At 41.6% G+C, this 20,149-nt stretch overlaps 1 protein-coding gene across 18 annotated transcripts in view; it reads right to left on the bottom strand.

The window, feature by feature from the left end:
* Positions 1–20,149, bottom strand: part of FHIT (fragile histidine triad diadenosine triphosphatase) — a 1,850,166-nt gene that overhangs the window by 895,410 nt on the left and 934,607 nt on the right. For 5 of the 18 annotated variants that reach the window (XR_009761542.1, XM_061618740.1, XM_061618758.1 and 2 more), the window contains exon 1: positions 8,887–8,958. The exons of the other annotated variants lie outside the window; for them this stretch is intronic. Coding sequence is in view for 4 of the 5 variants with exons in the window: in XM_061618740.1 (XP_061474724.1) it covers positions 8,887–8,943 (57 nt within the window). In the remaining variant the exon portion in view is untranslated. Of the gene's footprint in view, positions 1–8,886; positions 8,959–20,149 lie in introns of those variants that run through there. 18 annotated transcript variants of the gene reach the window in all.

Genomic DNA, 20,149 nt, shown 5'->3' with positions numbered 1-20,149 from the left:
TGTCTGGTAGCTTTTGTATATTCTCCATTAAGCTAGAGGACAGCACATACTCCTCTTCAAGGTGACCATTACCATGGACTGAGACTTCTACTTTTCTTTCACCTAAGTTAAAGCCTATGTTTCCTGAACATATGAAAGGTTGTGAGTAAACATTCTCTATCTTTTACTTAAGAATATTGTGTCTGTAATTATTTTTGTCTGAGGGAAAGGGTGGACTGGTTGATTCTCATCCCGCTGCTCGTGTTTATATCTCTGCTATGACATAGGACCACGAAACTATTCCTATTTCCAGAGCTTGGAAAAGTTACTTTTTTGAACCACAACTCCCATCAGCCCCAGCCAGCATGGGCACTGGGTTGGGCTGATGGGAGTTGTAGTTCAAAAAAGTAACTTTTCCAAGCTCTGCCTATTTCACACATATTTTTAAAATACCAAACACATACACACTCCAAACATGTGAGCAGTGAGAAGGATAAAAGGATGGAGCATCATCATCCACTTCTCTTCCACTCTCCTTGAAGGCAGAGATCAGAGAGAGAAGGGATGTGAATGGACTGTGCTAACAGTGATGAAGAGAAGGGGCCCCCCAGTGAGGGAGGATAATACTGTCAATGGCTACCAGGCATGATGGCTATGTTCTGCCTCCACTGCAAGAGGCAGAACGCCCCTAACTGTTGCGTGACCAACACTAACTACCAGGTTCTTGGAATCACACTTGGGGAGAGTGCTGTAACACTCTGGTCCTATTTTATGGGATTCTTTGTCTCTCCCTTGAATTAGTTCTATGCCAAAACAAAAAAATCTGTATGCCCTCCTCCTGACCATTCCCCATCAATTAATGAGAAAAGAAATTGCATTCAAAAATTATGAATGGGAGATAAATGTGCAGTCATAATTTAGTGGGAGGGGTACAAATTTGTTGGTGTGCTTATCTTACTTTTGAGATGATCAAGGAGTCCTTATGAGCATCCTTTCTTTCATTCTATAAATCATCTCACCAGTGGTCTGAACCCTGTAGCCTTCCTGGATGCCTGTGCCTTGATTACAGATGCCCAGGGGAAGACATCATAACTCCACCCATGTGGCTTTTTTGGATCAGAAAGCTCTGGCAGCCAGGGAGGTTGCAGAATGCTGGAGAAATGTTTACTGGAAAGAAAATGACCTACACTATGCTCAACCATCTTACTAAGATAATGTAAGAACAAAATCCTACATCCATCAACATTCTGCAGTAATTCTAGAGTGCCTTCACAGGGGAAGAAAATTTCTGAGAAACTGGAGGACAGATTTTTGTGCTAGGAAACTGGAAATAAAGCAGCAAGACACAAGGTATGGGATTAAACTAGGGACACATTATTAAATATAACTTAAGCAAAATGAATGGCATAGGGGAAATGAGACCACATGCAGGAAATATGCAAATCATTTCTCAGGCTCCTAAGCCTGTCGTGACTGGGTGAGCCTATCCTGCAGGGAGCCAAGCTGGTCTTAATTTGTGTCCACCTCTTCCTTTTCCAGCACACGCCTGCCAAATGACTCAAACCAGTCAGCCTAAGTATTCCTTTCCCGTCACTAACTGCTCCTTCCCAAAAGGACTGTATGGAGTAGGCAAAAATCAAAGAAGAGGACAAAAAAAAAATCCTACTCAGCCCTAACTATGGCAACCCGCTAGGCCCATACCGTATACCAGGAGGGAAGGGTGGGTACCACATCATTGGAAGAGGAAGACGAAGGAGGCAGAGATGTACGCTCAGCACTAGAAGTAGCTTCTTGCATCCAGACCCCACCACAAAGGCACTCCTGCCTGGACCCCTTTTGGAGCCAGATGAGGGAGGAATGTTGGCACAGCACTAATCACCTGGGACGACCCGTGCTGTTGTACGTGTCACCTGAAGATAGTTTCTAAGGGTGAAATTATCGTGTGAGCAGACTTCTGCTCATGGAACATGACTTCCCCTCCTTTCTTCCTCCTGCAGCCCTCACCCCCAAATCTATGATGGAGGCTCCCCCAATATTGCAGTTGATCCTAAACCATAGGATCAGTAGAAATCTTGCCTTTTTGTTCTTTGCAGCTCAAACATCGTCCCTGGTATCTATGAGTCTCTTTTCACAAGGCAGAGATGGCTGTAATTTGACAGAATCCACTTCACCCAGGGGTACAGAGGTAGTCAGGTACAGCTAATTGATATTTCTAAGAAACTGTGAAATCTTTATGATAGGTAGACAGCTTTGCTTCTTATTACAACAGTCTATTCAATCTTTCTTTGCTAAGTCAGAGTGACATTAAAAGTAAAGCAAACACAGAATAAACAGCTTTCTTAAAAGAGACACAGAGAGAGAGAGAACAAAAAGGCATTCAATCAAAGCAGATCACAAATCTTTTTGTGTATTTCATGATGGCAGGGCATTGAGAAAAGGGGGTAATTTCTGTGAATTTTCCTAAAGTGCATGGAAGTGGCAAGGGGGAAAAGGAACCCCTGCTCCTTGTCTGCCCCACTGTTTTTCTTTCTTCAGATGACTTTTCTCCAGGCAACTGCAGTTGATACTGTAAACTGTAAAGTCAGGGTAGACTTAGGGGAGATCCATTCTAGCCTAATGGGTCAGCAAAGTCTCTGCTAATCCTTGCCTGATTCAAAATTAGTATAACTTTGTAAAAATGGAGGTAAAAAAAATGAAAAGAAAGAATGATACATTAAGTTTTTTCAGCTTCTCAAAAGGATGGGAAATGAACTCTTGCCAACCACCAGCCAAAGCTACAAAAAAAATTGTTTTTGCTCAGTCAGGCTCACTTTTTTATTTAGAAAAGAGAATCATAGAATAGTCAAGCTGGAAGGGGCCTATCCCCTGCTCAATGCAAGAATCCAAATTAACGTACACCCAACAGGTGGCTGTCCAGCTGCCTCTTGAAGGCCTCCAGTGTTGGAGAGCCCACCACCTCCCTGGGTCATTGGTTCCATTGTCATACTGCTCTAACAGTTAGGAAGTTTCGCCTGATCAGTTGAAATCTGGCTGGGATGATCGAGAAGAGATCCTGCATGACAGCCTTTCAAGTACTTGAAGATATCCTCACTTCATTCTAAGTAATACAAACATAAATGTCATACTGTTTCTATGGGTATACCATTATATTTGTGCCTCACTGTTAACTATAGATGCAGATTCCTCCAGTTATTAGGTAAAGCTTAAATAACATTGAGGGGGGAGAACACGCATAGTTCTAAAACGTTGAAAGAAATACCTTATTTGCAGATATGTTGTCAGACCCTCATTCATGCAGAAACAATAATCTTATTCACTAATATGCAAAAAACCTTGCGATTTAAGAACATACCTATAGCCAACAGCTATAGGTATTAAACATATCAAACTTTAAAAAGCAGGGAAATTGGGCAGCTATAGTGAATGCACCAGGGGAACAGGAGACCTGACCACCTCTCTATTGTAGTGCCCTACAAATGTGTAAAAATGCAAACCCAATTTGGGTTGGTCTTTCACAGTCCAATCCATTTACTGTGTAGCATGGAAGAATTTGGTAACATGTCCCTCTCAGCATATGGTGAGGGGGAGGGGGAAGGTGGGGATTGGAAGGGGATGGGGGAATCCTGGGAAGGGAAGGGGAAGGAAGGGGGAGGGAATGGGCAAGAGGGAGGGGATAGGAGGGAGGAGGAGGGGAGGGCAAGTTTGATCATTTGCATGCTTTTTGAGGTCAGTGGGATTTACTCCTGTGCAATCATGCTTAGGATAGGTGAACCTGGCCTGGGGGAGGGGCCAGAAGGGGAGGGGGAGGGGAGGAGATTGGATGGGTGGGCACTGGACAGTGGGGAAGCCCCTTTCCTTTCCAGAAGGAAAACATTTTGAACATTTTGAAGGGTTCGGATTTGTTAGGCACTGGGGAACATTTTGGGACAAGCCGGGCCTGTACAAAAGGGACGGGCTCCACTTGAACCAGAATGGAACCAGACTGCTGGCACTTAAAATTAAAAAGGTAGCAGAGCAGCTTTTAAACTGACTGAGGGGGGAAACCCGACAGGAGCTGAGAAAGGTCTGGTTCGGAATAAACCTCCCCCCTGGGATAAAAACCAAAGAAATGATGAAATTTTAAAAGGGATAGGCCTAGAAGTAGGCATTGTGAGAGCAGGGGCACAGGATATAAATTCAGAAGAGCAAAATTACCACAGGCCTAACCACAAGTGCCAAAGACACTTGAAGAGAGACACTGCTTACAAGTGCCTGTACGCTAATGCTAGGAGCCTCCGAACCAAGATGGGAGAACTGGAGTGCTTGGTCTTAGAGAAGAGCATTGATATAGTGAGCATAACCGAGACCTGGTGGAATGGAGAAAACCAGTGGGATACGGTTATCCCAGGATATAAACTATATCGGAAGGACAGGGAAGGACGTATTGGTGGCGGAGTCGCTCTATATGTGAAAGAAGGCATTGAATCCAGCAAGCTCGAAACCCCAAAAGAGGCAGACTCCTCCACAGAATCATTGTGGGTGGTGATACCATGCCCCAGGAGGGACTTAATACTGGGAACGATCTATCGTCCCCCTGATCAAAATGCTCAGGGAGACCTTGAGATGAGATATGAAATTGAGGAAGCATCCAAACTAGGAAATGTGGTAGTAATGGGTGACTTCAACTACCCGGACATAGACTGGCTGCATATGTGTTCCAGTCATGACAAAGAAGCAAAGTTTCTAGATATTCTAAATGACTATTCCCTAGATCAGTTGGTCATGGAACCGACCAGAGGGACGGCAACCCTGGACTTAATCCTCAGTGGGGACCGGGACCTGGTGCGAGATGTAAGTGTTGTTGAACCGATTGGGAGCAGTGACCACAGTGCTATTAAATTAAACATACATGTAACTGGCCAATTGCCAAGAAAATCCAACACGGTCACATTTGACTTCAAAAGAGGAAAGTTCACAAAAGTGAGGGGATTGGTAAAAAGAAAGCTGAAAAACAAAGTCCAGAGGGTCACATCACTCGAAAACGCTTGGAAGTTGTTTAAAAACACTATATTAGAAGCTCAACTGGAGTGCATACCGCAGATCAGAAAAGGTACCGCCAGGGCCAAGAAGATGCCAGCATGGTTAACAAGCAAAGTCAAGGAAGCTCTTAGAAGCAAAAAGTCTTCCTTCAGAAAATGGAAGTCTTGTCCGAATGAAGAAAATAAAAAAGAACACAAACTCTGGCAAAAGAAATGCAAGAAGACAATAAGGGATGCTAAAAAAGAATTTGAGGAGCACATTGCTAAGAACATAAAAACCAACAACAAAAAATTCTATAAATACATTCAAAGCAGGAGACCATCTAGGGAGACAATTGGACCCTTGGATGATAAGGGAGTCAAAGGTGTCCTAAAGAACGATAAGGAGATTGCAGAGAAGCTAAATGAATTCTTTGCATCTGTCTTCACAGTGGAAGATATAGGGCAGATCCCTGAACCTGAACTAACATTTGCAGGAAGGGATTCTGAGGAACTGAGACAAATAGTGGTAACGAGAGAGGAAGTTCTAAGCTTAATGGACAATATAAAAACTGACAAATCACCGGGCTCGGATGGCATCCACCCGAGAGTTCTCAAAGAACTCAAAGGTGAAATTGCTGATCTGCTAACTAAAATATGTAACTTGTCCCTCGGGTCCTCCTCCGTGCCTGAGGACTGGAAAGTGGCAAATGTAACACCAATCTTCAAAAAGGGATCCAGAGGGGATCCTGGAAATTACAGGCCAGTTAGCTTAACTTCTGTCCCTGGAAAACTGGTAGAAAGTATTATTAAAGCTAGATTAACCAAGCACATAGAAGAACAAGCCTTGCTGAAGCAGAGCCAGCATGGCTTCTGCAAGGGAAAGTCCTGTCTCAGTAACCTATTAGAATTCTTTGAGAGTGTCAACAAGCATATAGATAGAGGTGATCCAGTGGACATAGTGTACTTAGACTTTCAAAAAGCGTTTGACAAGGTACCTCACCAAAGGCTTCTGAGGAAGCTTAGCAGTCATGGAATAAGAGGAGAGGTCCTCTTGTGGATAAGGAATTGGTTAAGAAGCAGAAAGCAGAGAGTAGGAATAAACGGACAGTTCTCCCAATGGAGGGCTGTAGAAAGTGGAGTCCCTCAAGGATCGGTATTGGGACCTGTACTTTTCAACTTGTTCATTCATGACCTAGAATTAGGAGTGAGCAGTGAAGTGGCCAAGTTTGCTGACGACACTAAATTGTTCAGGGTTGTTAAAACAAAAAGGGATTGCGAAGAGCTCCAAAAAGACCAGAAGAGGGCAACCAGAATGATCAAGGGGATGGAGCGACTCCCTTACGAGGAAAGGTTGCAGCATTTGGGGCTTTTTAGTTTAGAGAAAAGGCGGGTCAGAGGAGACATGATAGAAGTGTATAAAATTATGCATGGCATTGAGAAAGTGGATAGAGAAAAGTTCTTCTCCCTCTCTCATAATACTAGAACTCGTGGACATTCAAAGAAGCTGAATGTTGGAAGATTCAGGACAGACAAAAGGAAGTACTTCTTTACTCAGCGCATAGTTAAACTATGGAATTTGCTCCCACAAGATGCAGTAATGGCCACCAGCTTGGATGGCTTTAAAAGAAGATTAGACAAATTCATGGAGGACAGGGCTATCAATGGCTACTAGCCATGATGGCTGTGCTCTGCCACCCTAGTCAGAGGCAGCATGCTTCTGAAAACCAGTTGCCGGAAGCCTCAGGAGGGGAGAGTGTTCTTGCACTCGGGTCCTGCTTGCGGGCTTCCCCCAGGCACCTGGTTGGCCACTGTGAGAACAGGATGCTGGACTAGATGGGCCACTGGCCTGATCCAGCAGGCTCTTCTTATGTTCTTATGTTCTTTAACAATATCATTCTTTTTCAGGATTTCCCCACCTTTTTATTCTACAGCAGGCACATGTAGTCTCCCACCCAAATTTAAACCAATGCTGTCCATTGCCACATCCACACCAGACCTTTATTTCAGTTTAGGCAGTCATGGGTTCTCCCAAAGAATCCTGGGAAGTGTAGTTAATGAAGGGTGCTGAGACTTGCTAGGAGAGGCCCTGTTCCTCTCACAGAGCTTTAATCAGAGCGGCTGACTGTTAAACCACTCTGGCTTTTGGGGTTCTGTCAGGGGAATAAGAGTCTCCTCTTAGCACCCTTCACAAACTACACTTCCCAGCATTCTTTGGGGGAAGCCATGACCGTCTAAAGTGAAATAAAGGTCTGGTGTGGGTGTGGCCCCCTGATTAGCCTAGCTTTTAGAACACTGACAGTTGATTCTTACTGAGCATGCCCAGCCTTATCATTGAGTTCAATGCTCAATTTCTTAAATTAATTAAAAATCAGCCAGGCATTTTTTTAAATTTTAAATTGCAGAAGATGAAGGTCAGAGAATGGAACAAAGTCAGTAATAGGATTACAGGTGCTCTCTGGACATGGCTGATTTTTAATTAATTTCAACAAATTATGAGAACTCTGACAGAAAAATGTCCAAAAGGGGTCTGGTTTCTCTCTCTCTCTTTTTACACTTTGAACTTTCTATTCTCTCTGACTGTTTTATGTATCACCATAAAAATTTAGAGGGTTGTTAAGCAAGTGTTTCTGAGTTCAGGAGTATAAGTTTTGTGATTTATCATTGTGGAATGCAAAAACTCCATGCTGACTATAGTATACAGCCACTCTCGTGGCTGTATAATAGATCAAATAAAACCTCCCTCCATTCAAATGCTGCCTAAATAAGGACATTGTGAATACAATACCATTCTCATCATCGAAGTTTCTACCACTGGCCTCTGATTATCCTCACTATCCAAAGTCACTGAAGCTTAGAAATATCAAATCGAATTTAATTAACCAGAGGGAGGGTGGGATGTTGTGCTATTAAACATGGCATATCAACATCAAAGATATTTGGGTCACATTATCTTTATATTAGGAGTATAGTAATATGATTGCAGGCAAAATGTAAATGGAAAAATGCAAGGCTTTGTTAATTAGGGATATATTTTGTATCATACTTTCAAATTAGGAAGCTTTTGGTTCTGTAGTGAGTTTCCTTTGTATGCTGTTTGAGAGTGGATCATTAATGGATGGGCAGGCTGCTGCTTTGAGCGTATATGCAAGATGTCTCAAACATGGAATTACAGAAGTTGAAACTAGAGAAGGAACCACCTAAGGTGGCCAATACAATTGCAACAATCTTAAGGCGTCATAAGAGAAAGCAGAGACAAGAGATTTGTATTATTATTTATGTTATTATTTATTAATTAAACATATCCCACCTTTCCTCCCAGCAGGAGCCCAGAGTAGCAAAAACAAAACAAAACACCAGAAGCACTTTAAAACATCCTAAAAAAAATAAAAAAATAAAAATCTAAACCATGTAAAAGCAAAACATCTTTAAAAAGCAACTTTAAAACATAATGGAGATGGAAAAGATAACCTGTCTAATATTAAGGGGAGGGAATTCCAAAGGGTAGGTGCCAACTACACTAAAGGTCCACTCCTACGTTGTGCAGAATGGAGCTCCTGATAAGATGGTATCTACAGGAGGCCCTCACCTGCAGAGTGCAGTGATTGACTGGGTATATAAGGGATAAGATGATCTTTCAGCTATCCTGGTCCCAAGCTGCATAGGGCTTTGTATACCAAAACCAGAATGTTGAACTTGGCCTGGTAGCACTAGGAAGTGGGAGCAGAGGGAAGAGACCAATTCTGTTTCCAGGGACCATTCTCTTTCTTGAATTTCATTGGTAAGTTAGACGGGAGTTTTGACTGGGAAGGAAGACCAGTCATCTTGGGGCAATAAAAAAGGGGAAAGCACAGGCTTCTTCAGTGCAACAGAGGAAGGGATACTAGACACTGCCAGACAACAAGATCACCTGTCCCTGGAATGGATAACACCATCCACCACGATGATGGAAATTGTAGTTCAGCATGTAGTTCAGGAACCTGTAGTCCAGATGAAGGCCAATGGTTCCCCACACCTGCCATAACAGACAATAGGATGATACACTCATGATGGTTGTGATTAACCAAACAGAGGTTTTTATTGTATTAACAAAACATTTCAGCTTCCGCCTTCATCAGCTGCTAACATGCAAATGCTGTTACCAAGGTAATATATATATTACTGGGGATTTTTAATTCTTTGATTCATCTCAGTGAACCAAAGTTTGAAAGCCTGTGAGATGCAGATAATTCTGAGAAACAGCCCTTCTGTGGAATCATGAATTATCTGTAAATGCCAGAAGCCAAGGAGCACAGACTTCCTGACTCTCATGGAAAGAACCCAAAATTCATGAGTTTATGTATCAGTAGAAAACAGACATTACTAACAAACAAAGGGAGTATCCCCTCAAATATTAGACAGGCACAACCTGTATAAAGGCTGTGATATACTTTGACCTTTAGGGGATAAGAGATCAATCACCCAAAGCCAGGAATTTATATCAACATTTCTCAGGAGACAGAAGTCTTACCAGGAAACACATCTGGTAAAAGCAGAACCCCTATCGGTAATTCCAAAGCTTTCCATTGTCTTTCACATATCATGTCCACATTCCCCCTCCTGATTTACATGCAGCCCGATGGAGACCAAAATGTATTTAAATGTATCACCGCCTAGAGTGGCTTCGGCCAGATAGGCGGCCTAAAAATTAAATTATTATTATTATTATTATTAAACCTAGCAATTTTGACAGTCGGGAGCACCTCTCTCTCGGGGGCTCAACTGCTCACTTACTCTACACAACACACATTAGGAACAACATTGAGGCTGCACGGAACCACCAGAACTAAGGAAAGATGAGATCTTTCAGGTCTAGTGAAGGTTACAATTAGGGCAGAGCTTTGGCTCACAGGCTAGACACGGAAGTTCCCTTCTGACCTTAGCCTCTCACTGCAATCTTAAGGAAAGGTATATTCACCCTCACCACCCAGAGAGCTTCGGATATGGGGCGGTATATAAATGTAATAAATAAATAAACTCTTGAGCTCCTTTCTCTTCTTTTTCTTGCCTTGTGATTTGACTCAACTCTGAATGTGCGTAGGTTTAGGTTCTTTGTCTTATTCTATCTAGAGCGTTAGAGAATTACTGACTGGGATAAAGTTAAACTGCTTGAATTGACTGTGATTGTAAAATGCAATATTTTTTTCCTTTTTCTTCTTCTAATTAACCAATCTTTATTTTACTCTTTGTGTGCTTTATTGGGGTTAAGGGTAAGGTTATACACACATAAGACTGCCATGCCGGTTTAATTCCAGCAAAAGGTTCTGTTACACTCTCATTTAGTTTCCAGTGAGTATACACGCATGTGGGGATTCAAATGTACACATGTAACAGTTGCCAACCTCATCAGATGTATATGATGCCTGTGGGCCTCAGCATTAATTCATGAATTCTATATTTCAGTCACAGTCAAATGCTAGTCAAACTGACATCAATATCAGTCACAAGATCTTAAGATGATAAAACCAGATTTGGATGTATATTGTTATGTCTATTATAGCCAGATGAAAGGGCTTTTTAAGCTAACACAAATGATAGCACGCATTGCTCTCTGGAGCTCTCTGACAGTCTAAATACAAAGATTCCCAGTTCGCCTACAAAGGCAGCTATTTTGGTCATGAAACATTACCTCCTCAGCATGTGGTATGCCCATCAGCAGAAAAGTAGTATAAAAGAACTGACTAACTTTATTTATTACATTTATGTTGCTTACAAAACCATTTACTTAATGGATGAGTATCATTAACAGTCCAGCCACAAAATAAAGAATACAATGATGTGTTTCATAGGTTCATTAAAATAATATTTCAAAGGAATCATTAGAAACAAAAAGCTAAAGATCCAAGACACAGTAAGTTATCTGCGAATAAATGAGGCAGAACAAACATGCGCTCAACTAAGTTAAGGAAAATGTTTACAAACATATTGCAGGCATAAAGAAGAGGGAGGTATCAAGCTCGTTTGTTGCTAGGAAAAGTATCAGTCACACAGTTTACTAGCACAGGAGTTTCTTGTAACTGTGTTTTCTGGGGTCTGGGATGAGTTCAGACAACCTATCCGTGCTGTGATAAACTTGTGACAGATTTAGTCTATCTCATACTGATTGCCACTGACTACAAAGGCTGACACTTAGTTTTGATGGAAATCTCAGATACCGGGATAGATACGTGAAAGATCCCCCTTATATACCCAGTCGATCCCTGCACTCTGCAGATACCATCCGGCAGATACCATCTTATCAGGAGGTCCGTTCAGCACAACATAGGAGGCAGACCCTTAGTGTTGTGGCACCTACCCTGTGGAATTCCCTCCCCGCAAATATTAGACAGGCACCATCTCTGGTCTTTTCTATGTCTACTGGAGACCTTCCTCTTTCAACAAGCCTTTTAAGTAGAGACTTTATCCCAGTCTGCATCTATATGGAAATTGGTTTTTAAGATGTATTTAAAGATGTTTTTAAGAAGTTTTATTTTTAAGATGTTTTTAGTGCTTTATCTTGTTTGCTGCCCTGGGCTCCCTTTGGGAGAAAGGACAGGACACATATTTAAATAACAACAACAACAACAAACAAACAACAACAACAAATCATTTTAGTTGCATTGTGGTTGTGTGAATCTACCTAAAGAGATTATTAACAATGCCTCGTCTCTATACTTTGACTCTGCCAACAGAAATTCAGCAGGTGCCTTCTGTTTTAACTTTTAAGTGCCTGCTGAAAACCTTTCTGTTCCACAAGGCTTTATGCAAGCAATTAAGAAGATGTTTTTGGCACAACAGCTGACCTTTGCTTTTTTATTGCATTGTTAATGTTCTTTATTCTATGGTGGTGGTTTTTTACATGTTGTAAACAGCTTTGATGTTTTTAATGATACAGAAAATATTTTTATAAATAAATAAAATTAAATTACTAATAATGATCTCAGCTACACTTGCAGCCTGCTGAGGTGGGTATCTGGGGATCACCAAGGAGAAGAATCCTCTTCATGTGTAGAGGGCAAGGCTGTGTGGCCCTGCCCCACAAATTATGCTGCTCCATAACTTCTGCAGAGGAAGCCTACTCTAGTCATGGAGACTCCCCATGAAATTTACAACCTTGGGTAATCAATGCCAGTAAATCAGTGCCTGGAGTCATATCAGCAGTAGTCATGGGGTAGGGGTGTGTAGGCTTTGGTGGGAGGGGGGAATGGAGGCTAATAAGTGGGTGGTGCCATGAGCCATCTTGAGCTTTTCCAAGGAAAGCCAAGATAATATTTTAAATAAATAAACAAGGTGAGGATAGAGAGATCTGAGGACTCATGGGGGATTGAGGGAGGGATGAGCCCCAATTACCCCTTGCCCCATTTGACAACTCAGATTGGCTTGAAATACACCATTTGTGAGGTGGGGGAAAAATAGCTCAGTTTATTCCAACTTATTTAGGATACTACTACTACTACTGTGGCTGCTGCTGCTGCTACCATCCCTTCATCCAGAGGCCCCAGGGCAAGTTACAACAGTTTCAAAACATATCATTAAAACGTTTAAAACACACCATCACAAAAAAATAGGATGGGTCCCAACAATATACGTGTAAAGAGGTGCATCTTCAGCATTAGCCAAACACTGTACAGTGAAGTTGCCAGATGCACCTCTGTGGGGAGGAAGTTCCACACCTTAGGGGCTACCACAGAGAATGCTCTCCACAACTTAGGAAACTGCCTTATACTGAGGCAGACCATTATCCAGTCAGTATTGTCTACACTGACTGGCAGCAGCTCTCCAGTGTTTCAGTCCGGGGACATTCCCAGTGCTGCCAGAAAATGTGGAGGGTTGAACGTGGGACATTCTGCATGCAAAGCAAATGCTCTACCATCATCATCATCTATTTGTATGCTGCCTTTCCATAGCAGCTACACTCAAGGCAGCTCACAACATTAAAAAAATTACATAATTTTAGCGGTTACAAAAACAATATAGTCACACAATAGTCATAAACAATAAACTAATGAAAACATCTCAATAAATATACAATTAAGCAACCCCCACAGACTTCACAATAATGTCTTAACAACAAAAATACAAAGCCGTAGCCCCAGCAACATCAAAACTTCATCTCCACAATTAAATCTTCACCCCAAAAATAACTCCTAAAAAACATCCAACCCCAATAGCCTATAGACAACCTGAGCAGAAGGTTCACACAAGTAGGTGGTCTCTGGCCCTTTCAGCAGTTGCTGCTTTTGTAGCTGGAGAGAGACTGGGCCCTGCTCTTCCAGGCCTGGTGGAGGGGGAGAGAGAAATGTTCACTCATCACTATACACCACATGAAAACTTTTAAAAGCAAGCTGTGATATTGCCTAGAATTAGGAGTGGGGTGTGGCAGTACTGGGGCAGCACTCACCTGATCACTGGTTGGTTGCATTGCTGCTCTTACCGGGAGGGAGAGGGAGAGGGGCGAGACAGCAGTGAGGTAGACAAAGTGCAAATGCACCTGTGGACCCAACCAGTGCTCCTGCTGATGCATTTGCACAGCGCTTACCTCCCCCCTCCCCCTCTACCTCCTGGTAAGCAGCAGCGATGGGATGGACTGGAGGTCAGGTGAATGCCACCACCCCATTTTAAACAAGATGAATCACTGGAGCATTGACCAGAAAATCCACTTCTTCTTGGAAGTTACAAATCACTTGTAACTTACAAAGTGTTTCTTTTAGCTCATGCTGCATTAATTAGAGCTTTGCCAAATCTAACGTTGTCACATGGTGAAAGAAGTATGTGTCTTGGATTTTGAAATCAGAAAACCTAACTATGACAGCTAATCAGAATGCTTCAGATAGTTTAGAAGGAAAAAAGTATGGTGGATAAGGCTATCAATGGCTATTAGACAAGATGGCTATGTTGCATGGCCACTGTTGGAGACAGTATGCTCCTGAATACCAGTTGCTGGAAACTATGAGCAGGAGAGTGCTATTGCACTCATGTTTTGCTTATGGAGTGTGCACACGAATTATCTGGTTAGCCACTGTGAAAACAGAATGCTGGATTTGATAGGTGTTTTGTCTGACCCAGCAGGGCCCTTCTTGTGTTCCTACTTGCAATGTTTTACATCTCTGAAAGAATTTGCAGTTGTTTTAAAATACTTTAAAAAATTTTTAACATAAAATATATGCAGAAATAAAGTCAGCACCATTGCTTTCTATATTAGGCAATATCTAATTGTGCCCATATATCAGTAGAACAGGCTTCCACCCGAGCAACAGGATTTCTTCTCCTTCTCCTCGCCCCACTGCCCCCAAATCTGCTCTGGAGGGTTGGGGGACATTCTGTAGCAGATTTGAGAGGGGCTGCAGGGAGGGGGAAGAAAAAGCAGTCAAATAAGGAACAGGTTTGAGGCTTTAAACTTAGTTGACAGAGAACCAGAAGAACTATGGAATGAAGTCAGAGACATTATCAGGGAAGAATGCAAAATGACAATATTTCTAGTTAAAAAGAGAGAAAGACCTCAATGGATGACTGAAGAAACTCTTAAAATGGTTAAAGAGAGAAGGAAAGCAAAAGCAAAAGGAGATAGAAACACAGTCAGAACCCTAAATGCAACAATACAGCGACTAGTACATAGGGACAAAGAAAACTATTACAATAGTTACTGTATAGAACTAGAAGAGGACAACTAGAACAAGAGTCCTGTTCCAAAAGATTAGAGAAATGAAAGGGAAATTTAAACCAAGAGTAGGGATGTTGAATAATCAACAGGGGAACACACAGACTGAACGAGATGAAATAAAAGGAAGATGGAAGCAATACACTGAAGAACTCTATAAAAGAGATGCCAGGATTACAGATTACAGAAAGCTGCTCTTAAAATACTTGGAAGAAACAAATCACCAGGAATAGATGGCATACCAATAGAGTTGCTACAAGCTACTGAGACTGAATCTGTCCAAATTTTGACAAAAATCTGTCAAGAAATATGGCCCACAGACTGGAAGCGTTCCATATACATCCCAATTCCAAAGAAAGGGGATCCCAGGGAATGCAGTAATTATTGAACTATTGCCTTAATATCCCATGCAAGTAAAGTAATGCTCAAGATTCTACAACAAAGGCTCCTACCATATATGGAGAAATGCCAGACATCCAAGCTGGATTTAGAATGGGAAGAGGCACCAGAGATCACATTGCAAACATACGATGGATAATGGAACGGACCAAGGAATTTCAGAAGAAAATCACCCAGTGCTTTATAGATTACAGCAAAGCCTTTGATTGTGTAGATCATGAAAAACTATGGAATGCTTTAAAAGAAATGGGGGTGTCACAGCATCTGATTGTCCTGATGTGCAACCTATATTCTGGACAAGAGGCTACTGTAAGGACAGAATATGGAGAAACTGACTGGTTCCCCGTTGGAAAGGGTATGAGACAGGGGTGTATTTTATCACCCTATTTATTTAATCTTTACACAGAACATATCATACGGAAAGCGGGATTGGACCAAGATGAAGGAGGTGTGAAAATTGGAGGGAGAAATGATTTGAAAAGGATGCTGATGAAAGTTAAAGAGGAAAGCACAAAAGCAGGACTACAGCTGAACGTCAAAAAGACTAAAGTAATGACAACAGAAGATTTATGTAACTTTACAGTTGACAATGAGGACATTGAACTTGTCAAGGATTATCAATACCTCAGCACAGTCATCAATCAAAATGGAGACAATAGTCAAGGAATCAGAAGAAGGCTACAACTGGGGAGGCCAGCTGTGAGAGAACTAGAAAAGGTCCTCAAATGCAAAGATGTATCACTGAACACTAAAGTCAGGATCATTCAGACTATGGTATTCCCGATCTCTATGTATGGATGTGAAAGTTGGGCAGTGAAAAAAGTGGGTAAGAGAAAAATCAACTTGTTTGAAATGTGGTGTTGGAGGAGAGCTTTGCACATACCATGGACTGTGAAAAAGACAAATACTTGGGTGTTAGAACAAATTAAACCAGAACTGTCACTAGAAGCTAAAATGATGAAACTGAGATTATCATACTTTGGACACATCATGAGAAGACATGATTCACTAGAAAAGACAATAATTTAGGAAAAACAGAAGGGAGTAGAAAAAGAGGAAGGCCAAACAAGAGATGGATTGATTCCATAAAGGAAGCCACAGACCTGACCTTACAAGATCTGAACAGGGTGGTTCATGACAGATGCTCTTGGAGGTCGCTGATTCATAGGGTCGCCATAAGTTGCAGTCGACTTGGAGGCACATAACAACAACAACAACTGCACAAGCAGAATCTGCTCACACAACATTGGATTTCACGCTATATCAAGAAAAAATACAAACAATAAGAAAGAAGCCAATCAATTCTAAATAAGGAGAAATATATTATGTCTGGCAACAGTGTAAATACTTGGAATTTCTATCTTTCATAGTCTTTCTTTAAATTATTGAAAATCAATATTGTACATTTGGCTAAATAGCACTACTTCTACAATAATCAATAAAACATATTGATTATGTGGCAAGGAGTGCCTTCTTCTAGATCTGGGTGGTTTGCCAGCTTCAGCCCCTTTTCGACAGAGATGAGTTTGCCACAGTGCTCCATCCTCTGGTAACTTCCAGATTGGATTATTGCAATGTGCTGTATGTGAGGCTGCCCTTGAAGACAACTCGGAAACTTCAACTGGTTCAAAATGCAGCAGCCAGATCACTGGCGGAGGTTCTTTTTAGAACTCATATAACCCCTGTTTTAAAATAGCTGCATTGGTTGCCAGTTTGTTTCTGGACCCAATTTAAGGAGCTCACGCTAGTATTTAAAGCCCTAAATGACTTAAGTCCCAAATTTCTGAAAAAACGCTTCCTTCTCTACTAACCTTCTCAGGTGTTGAGATCAGCAGAGGGGGGCCTTTTGGTGGGAGGCAGCATTCTCTGTGGTGGCCCCTAAATTGTGGAACTCTCTCCCCACTGAGGTGTGTCTGGCAACTTTGCTGTACAGTTTTAGGCAAATGCTGAAGACATGCCTCTTTACCTTGGCCTTTGACACCTGAGACATATATTTTTAGGACCCACCCTATTTTGGGATTTTAGGTTGTTTTTATATTGTTTTTAATATCATACTGTAAAATTGTTGTAACCTGCCCTGGAACCTTTGGGTGACAGGTGGGAAATAAATGATGATGATGATGATAACCAACTTGCCATTAATTTGACTTGTATTCCTTCAGTCATTTTGATATAGTGTGTTATACAAAGAATGAGCTCGAGAACGAACATTAGGATATACACAAACACATTTAACAGAATGGGTTTGAGAGATCAGGGGAAAAGGTACTGTGAAGATTCTGAATTATGCTGGGACTCTCTAAACTGTAGAGAGCCTACTGTCACAGTGGCATGGGACTTTCTTTCTTATTAAGAACATTTGATCTCCTACAATCCACATGCATCTCTTTGGCTGGTTTTGGTCCCCTACCTATCTGCATAACAGGTGCAGGCTATGATTCCAAGGTGTGATATCAGGCTTGTGCTGTGCCATATAACGTCCTCTGAACAACTGGTTCAGAACTGGAAACAGGAAAACCTCCCCTACGGATTCATCTTTATCCTGGGATAGCTGATAAGTCTCCAGCAGTGTGTATATGTATTTCACTACAATTAATAGAGCCAGTGTGGTGCAGTGTTGGCACATCAAACAAGGACTGTGAAAGACTCAGGTTCAAATCTTCACTCAACCATACAACTTTTTATTTGACCTTGGGCAAGTCACTACCTCCCTGCAGGATCTACCCAGGCAGCCAATCTGCTACCGGGAGAAGTTCAAGATTTTGGTACAGACATATAAGGCCCTGCATAGCTCAGCTCAGGTTATTTGAGAGACTGCCTTATTCCTTATATACCCTGTAGATCACTGCCTTCTGCAGGAGAGTTTCTCCTTGAAGTTCTTAAAATATCAGAAGCCTGCTGCGCAGTAAGTCAAAGCAGGGCTGGCAATGTGGCTGCCCCTGTTCTGTGGACCTTAAGCATTCCTGTTGAGAAGCAACAGGTGCCTACTATCTATATTTTCTGGAAACTACTGAAGACATTTTTGCTTAGACAAGTTTATCCAGCTGCATGAAAAGGTATCTGCCTGAGGCATTCATTTTGTATCATGTTTAAACCTATCTTTAGTTTTTGTACTGTTCTTAAAACTAATTGTAGCTGTTTTATGGTATGCTTGTAAATTGACTTGAGATGTATGTGAAAGGCAATTCATAAATTAATAAAATAAAATAAATACAAGGTGGTCCTTTTTACTTTTTAATTGGCTTGATCTTGAAAGGAAAAGAGTAAAGGAGCAAATGAATGCTTAGAGGTGCAAGAGAGCATACTAGGCATACCATTTTGCCCATTTTCCCAGCAGAGTAAGATAAATTCTAAGGCATTAATTATTTTGCCCACTGTTACTCTAGACATAAACACTGCAGTCAGTGAAAGAGCTCTACTTCAAAAGTTGATAGGACCATATTTTAGATGTTGTCCATGGTTACCAAGCAACAGCAACATGCTCATATATCACATGTTTTCCAAACCCACTCCACTTATAAACAAGGAAATGAATACTTAAGGACATTATCAATCTTGCAATACACAACAAATGAATCATTTTGTTACCAAGAAAGAAACACATTTTTCATAACAAAAGTATATTGTGTTGTGACTTTCTGAAGACAGAACCAACTGCCCACAACCAATTCTCTTCTGGATTCAGTTTTCCTATAGAGCAAATGGTGGCATCTATGTTAACTGTATGCCATTTTGGCCCATGTTGATAATATGCAAGCACTCTTCAGGGGTTCAGAACCAGAGTAAAGGAATCATGTGGTGGGTTCACACAGGGATGAGCACACTAGCTTCACCCCCTTGCCATTTTCATCACCCTTCATGAGTTGGAGGATGATCTTCTGAAGTGGAGAGCCCATTTACTGATATAAACTCTACACATTAAATCACTGTTTGAAACATGCAGGGAGCCTACTCAGATAGGCTCACTGCTTCAAAAGATTGCCCTCCATCTTGTGGAGGGTGACAAAAATGGTAAAGGGGGTGCACTCATCTCCATGGATGCTGGAAAAGAGCTGTAGCTCAGTGATAAATCACCTGCTTTGTATGAAGAATGTCCATGGTTCATTCCCTGGCATCTCCAGGTATGGCTGGCAGTGTCCCCTGTCCAGAGCCCTGTCAGTCAATACAAACAACACTGAGCTAGATGGACCAATAGTCTGGCTTCGTATAAGCAGTCTCCTATATTCCTTCCCCACCCCATGGGATTACCCTGATTCAGAGTAGGGTTGCCAGGTTCAGGGCCTGAGACTGATCCTGTATCTTTAGGAGAAGAGAAAGCCAGCCAAGTGCAAGTGTTCTTGCAACACAGTAATGGGAAAAACCACAAGGTGGAATTCTCCCTTCCCCCTGCACAACTTTGAAAGATACAGAAGACCTCTCGGAGGCCTGGCGTGGCAAAGATACAGGATCAGTCTCAGGCCCTGAGCCTGGCAACCCTAATTCAGAGCACCTGAAGAGGACTGTACTAGCCATAGTATTAAGATTTCTGAATCCTAGATACTCACATTCAAATTATTCCAGAGAACATTTTGAGAAATAACTTTCAGTACCCATGAAAAGAACTCCCACAATCATTTGCAGATTTCCCATTCTGCCATTCAATCTGTTTGAAGGGAGAAGGAACTGGGAAGGCATTCACTTGCACATTTAAGCACTTTTTACAAGAAAACATTTCCAGTTAACCTTGTAAAGAGCCAACCTCCATTTTCATTAATAATGCTCAGCAACAGCACTAAGGAGCTCATAATTTACTGGTTCAGTCAGCCAGTGAACCTTTGGAAAATCCAGTCCTAAAATTCATTAATAATACTGAAGTACTAAATACTAAGCTGAAGTTTACTGTTTCATTCAACCACAATTCCGTAAGGTTAAACTGGCATATCACTAGTTTGGGAGAGGTAAAAAGAATGCACTGCAACCCGAGGGAAGAGGGGAAACAGTGCAATATATGGGTGTATCATGTTATTTGCAAATGCATAATTTGTGCTTCTGTTTCCGAGCATACTGAATGCTTAAGTGCTTTATAGTTCAAACCATAACTCTGAGCTTTTCACATTAG

Source organism: Rhineura floridana, chromosome 3 (assembly GCF_030035675.1).
Source record: "Rhineura floridana isolate rRhiFlo1 chromosome 3, rRhiFlo1.hap2, whole genome shotgun sequence".
Taxonomy (NCBI): Eukaryota; Metazoa; Chordata; class Lepidosauria; order Squamata; family Rhineuridae; genus Rhineura; species Rhineura floridana.
This window is presented reverse-complemented; position numbering and strand designations above follow the sequence as displayed.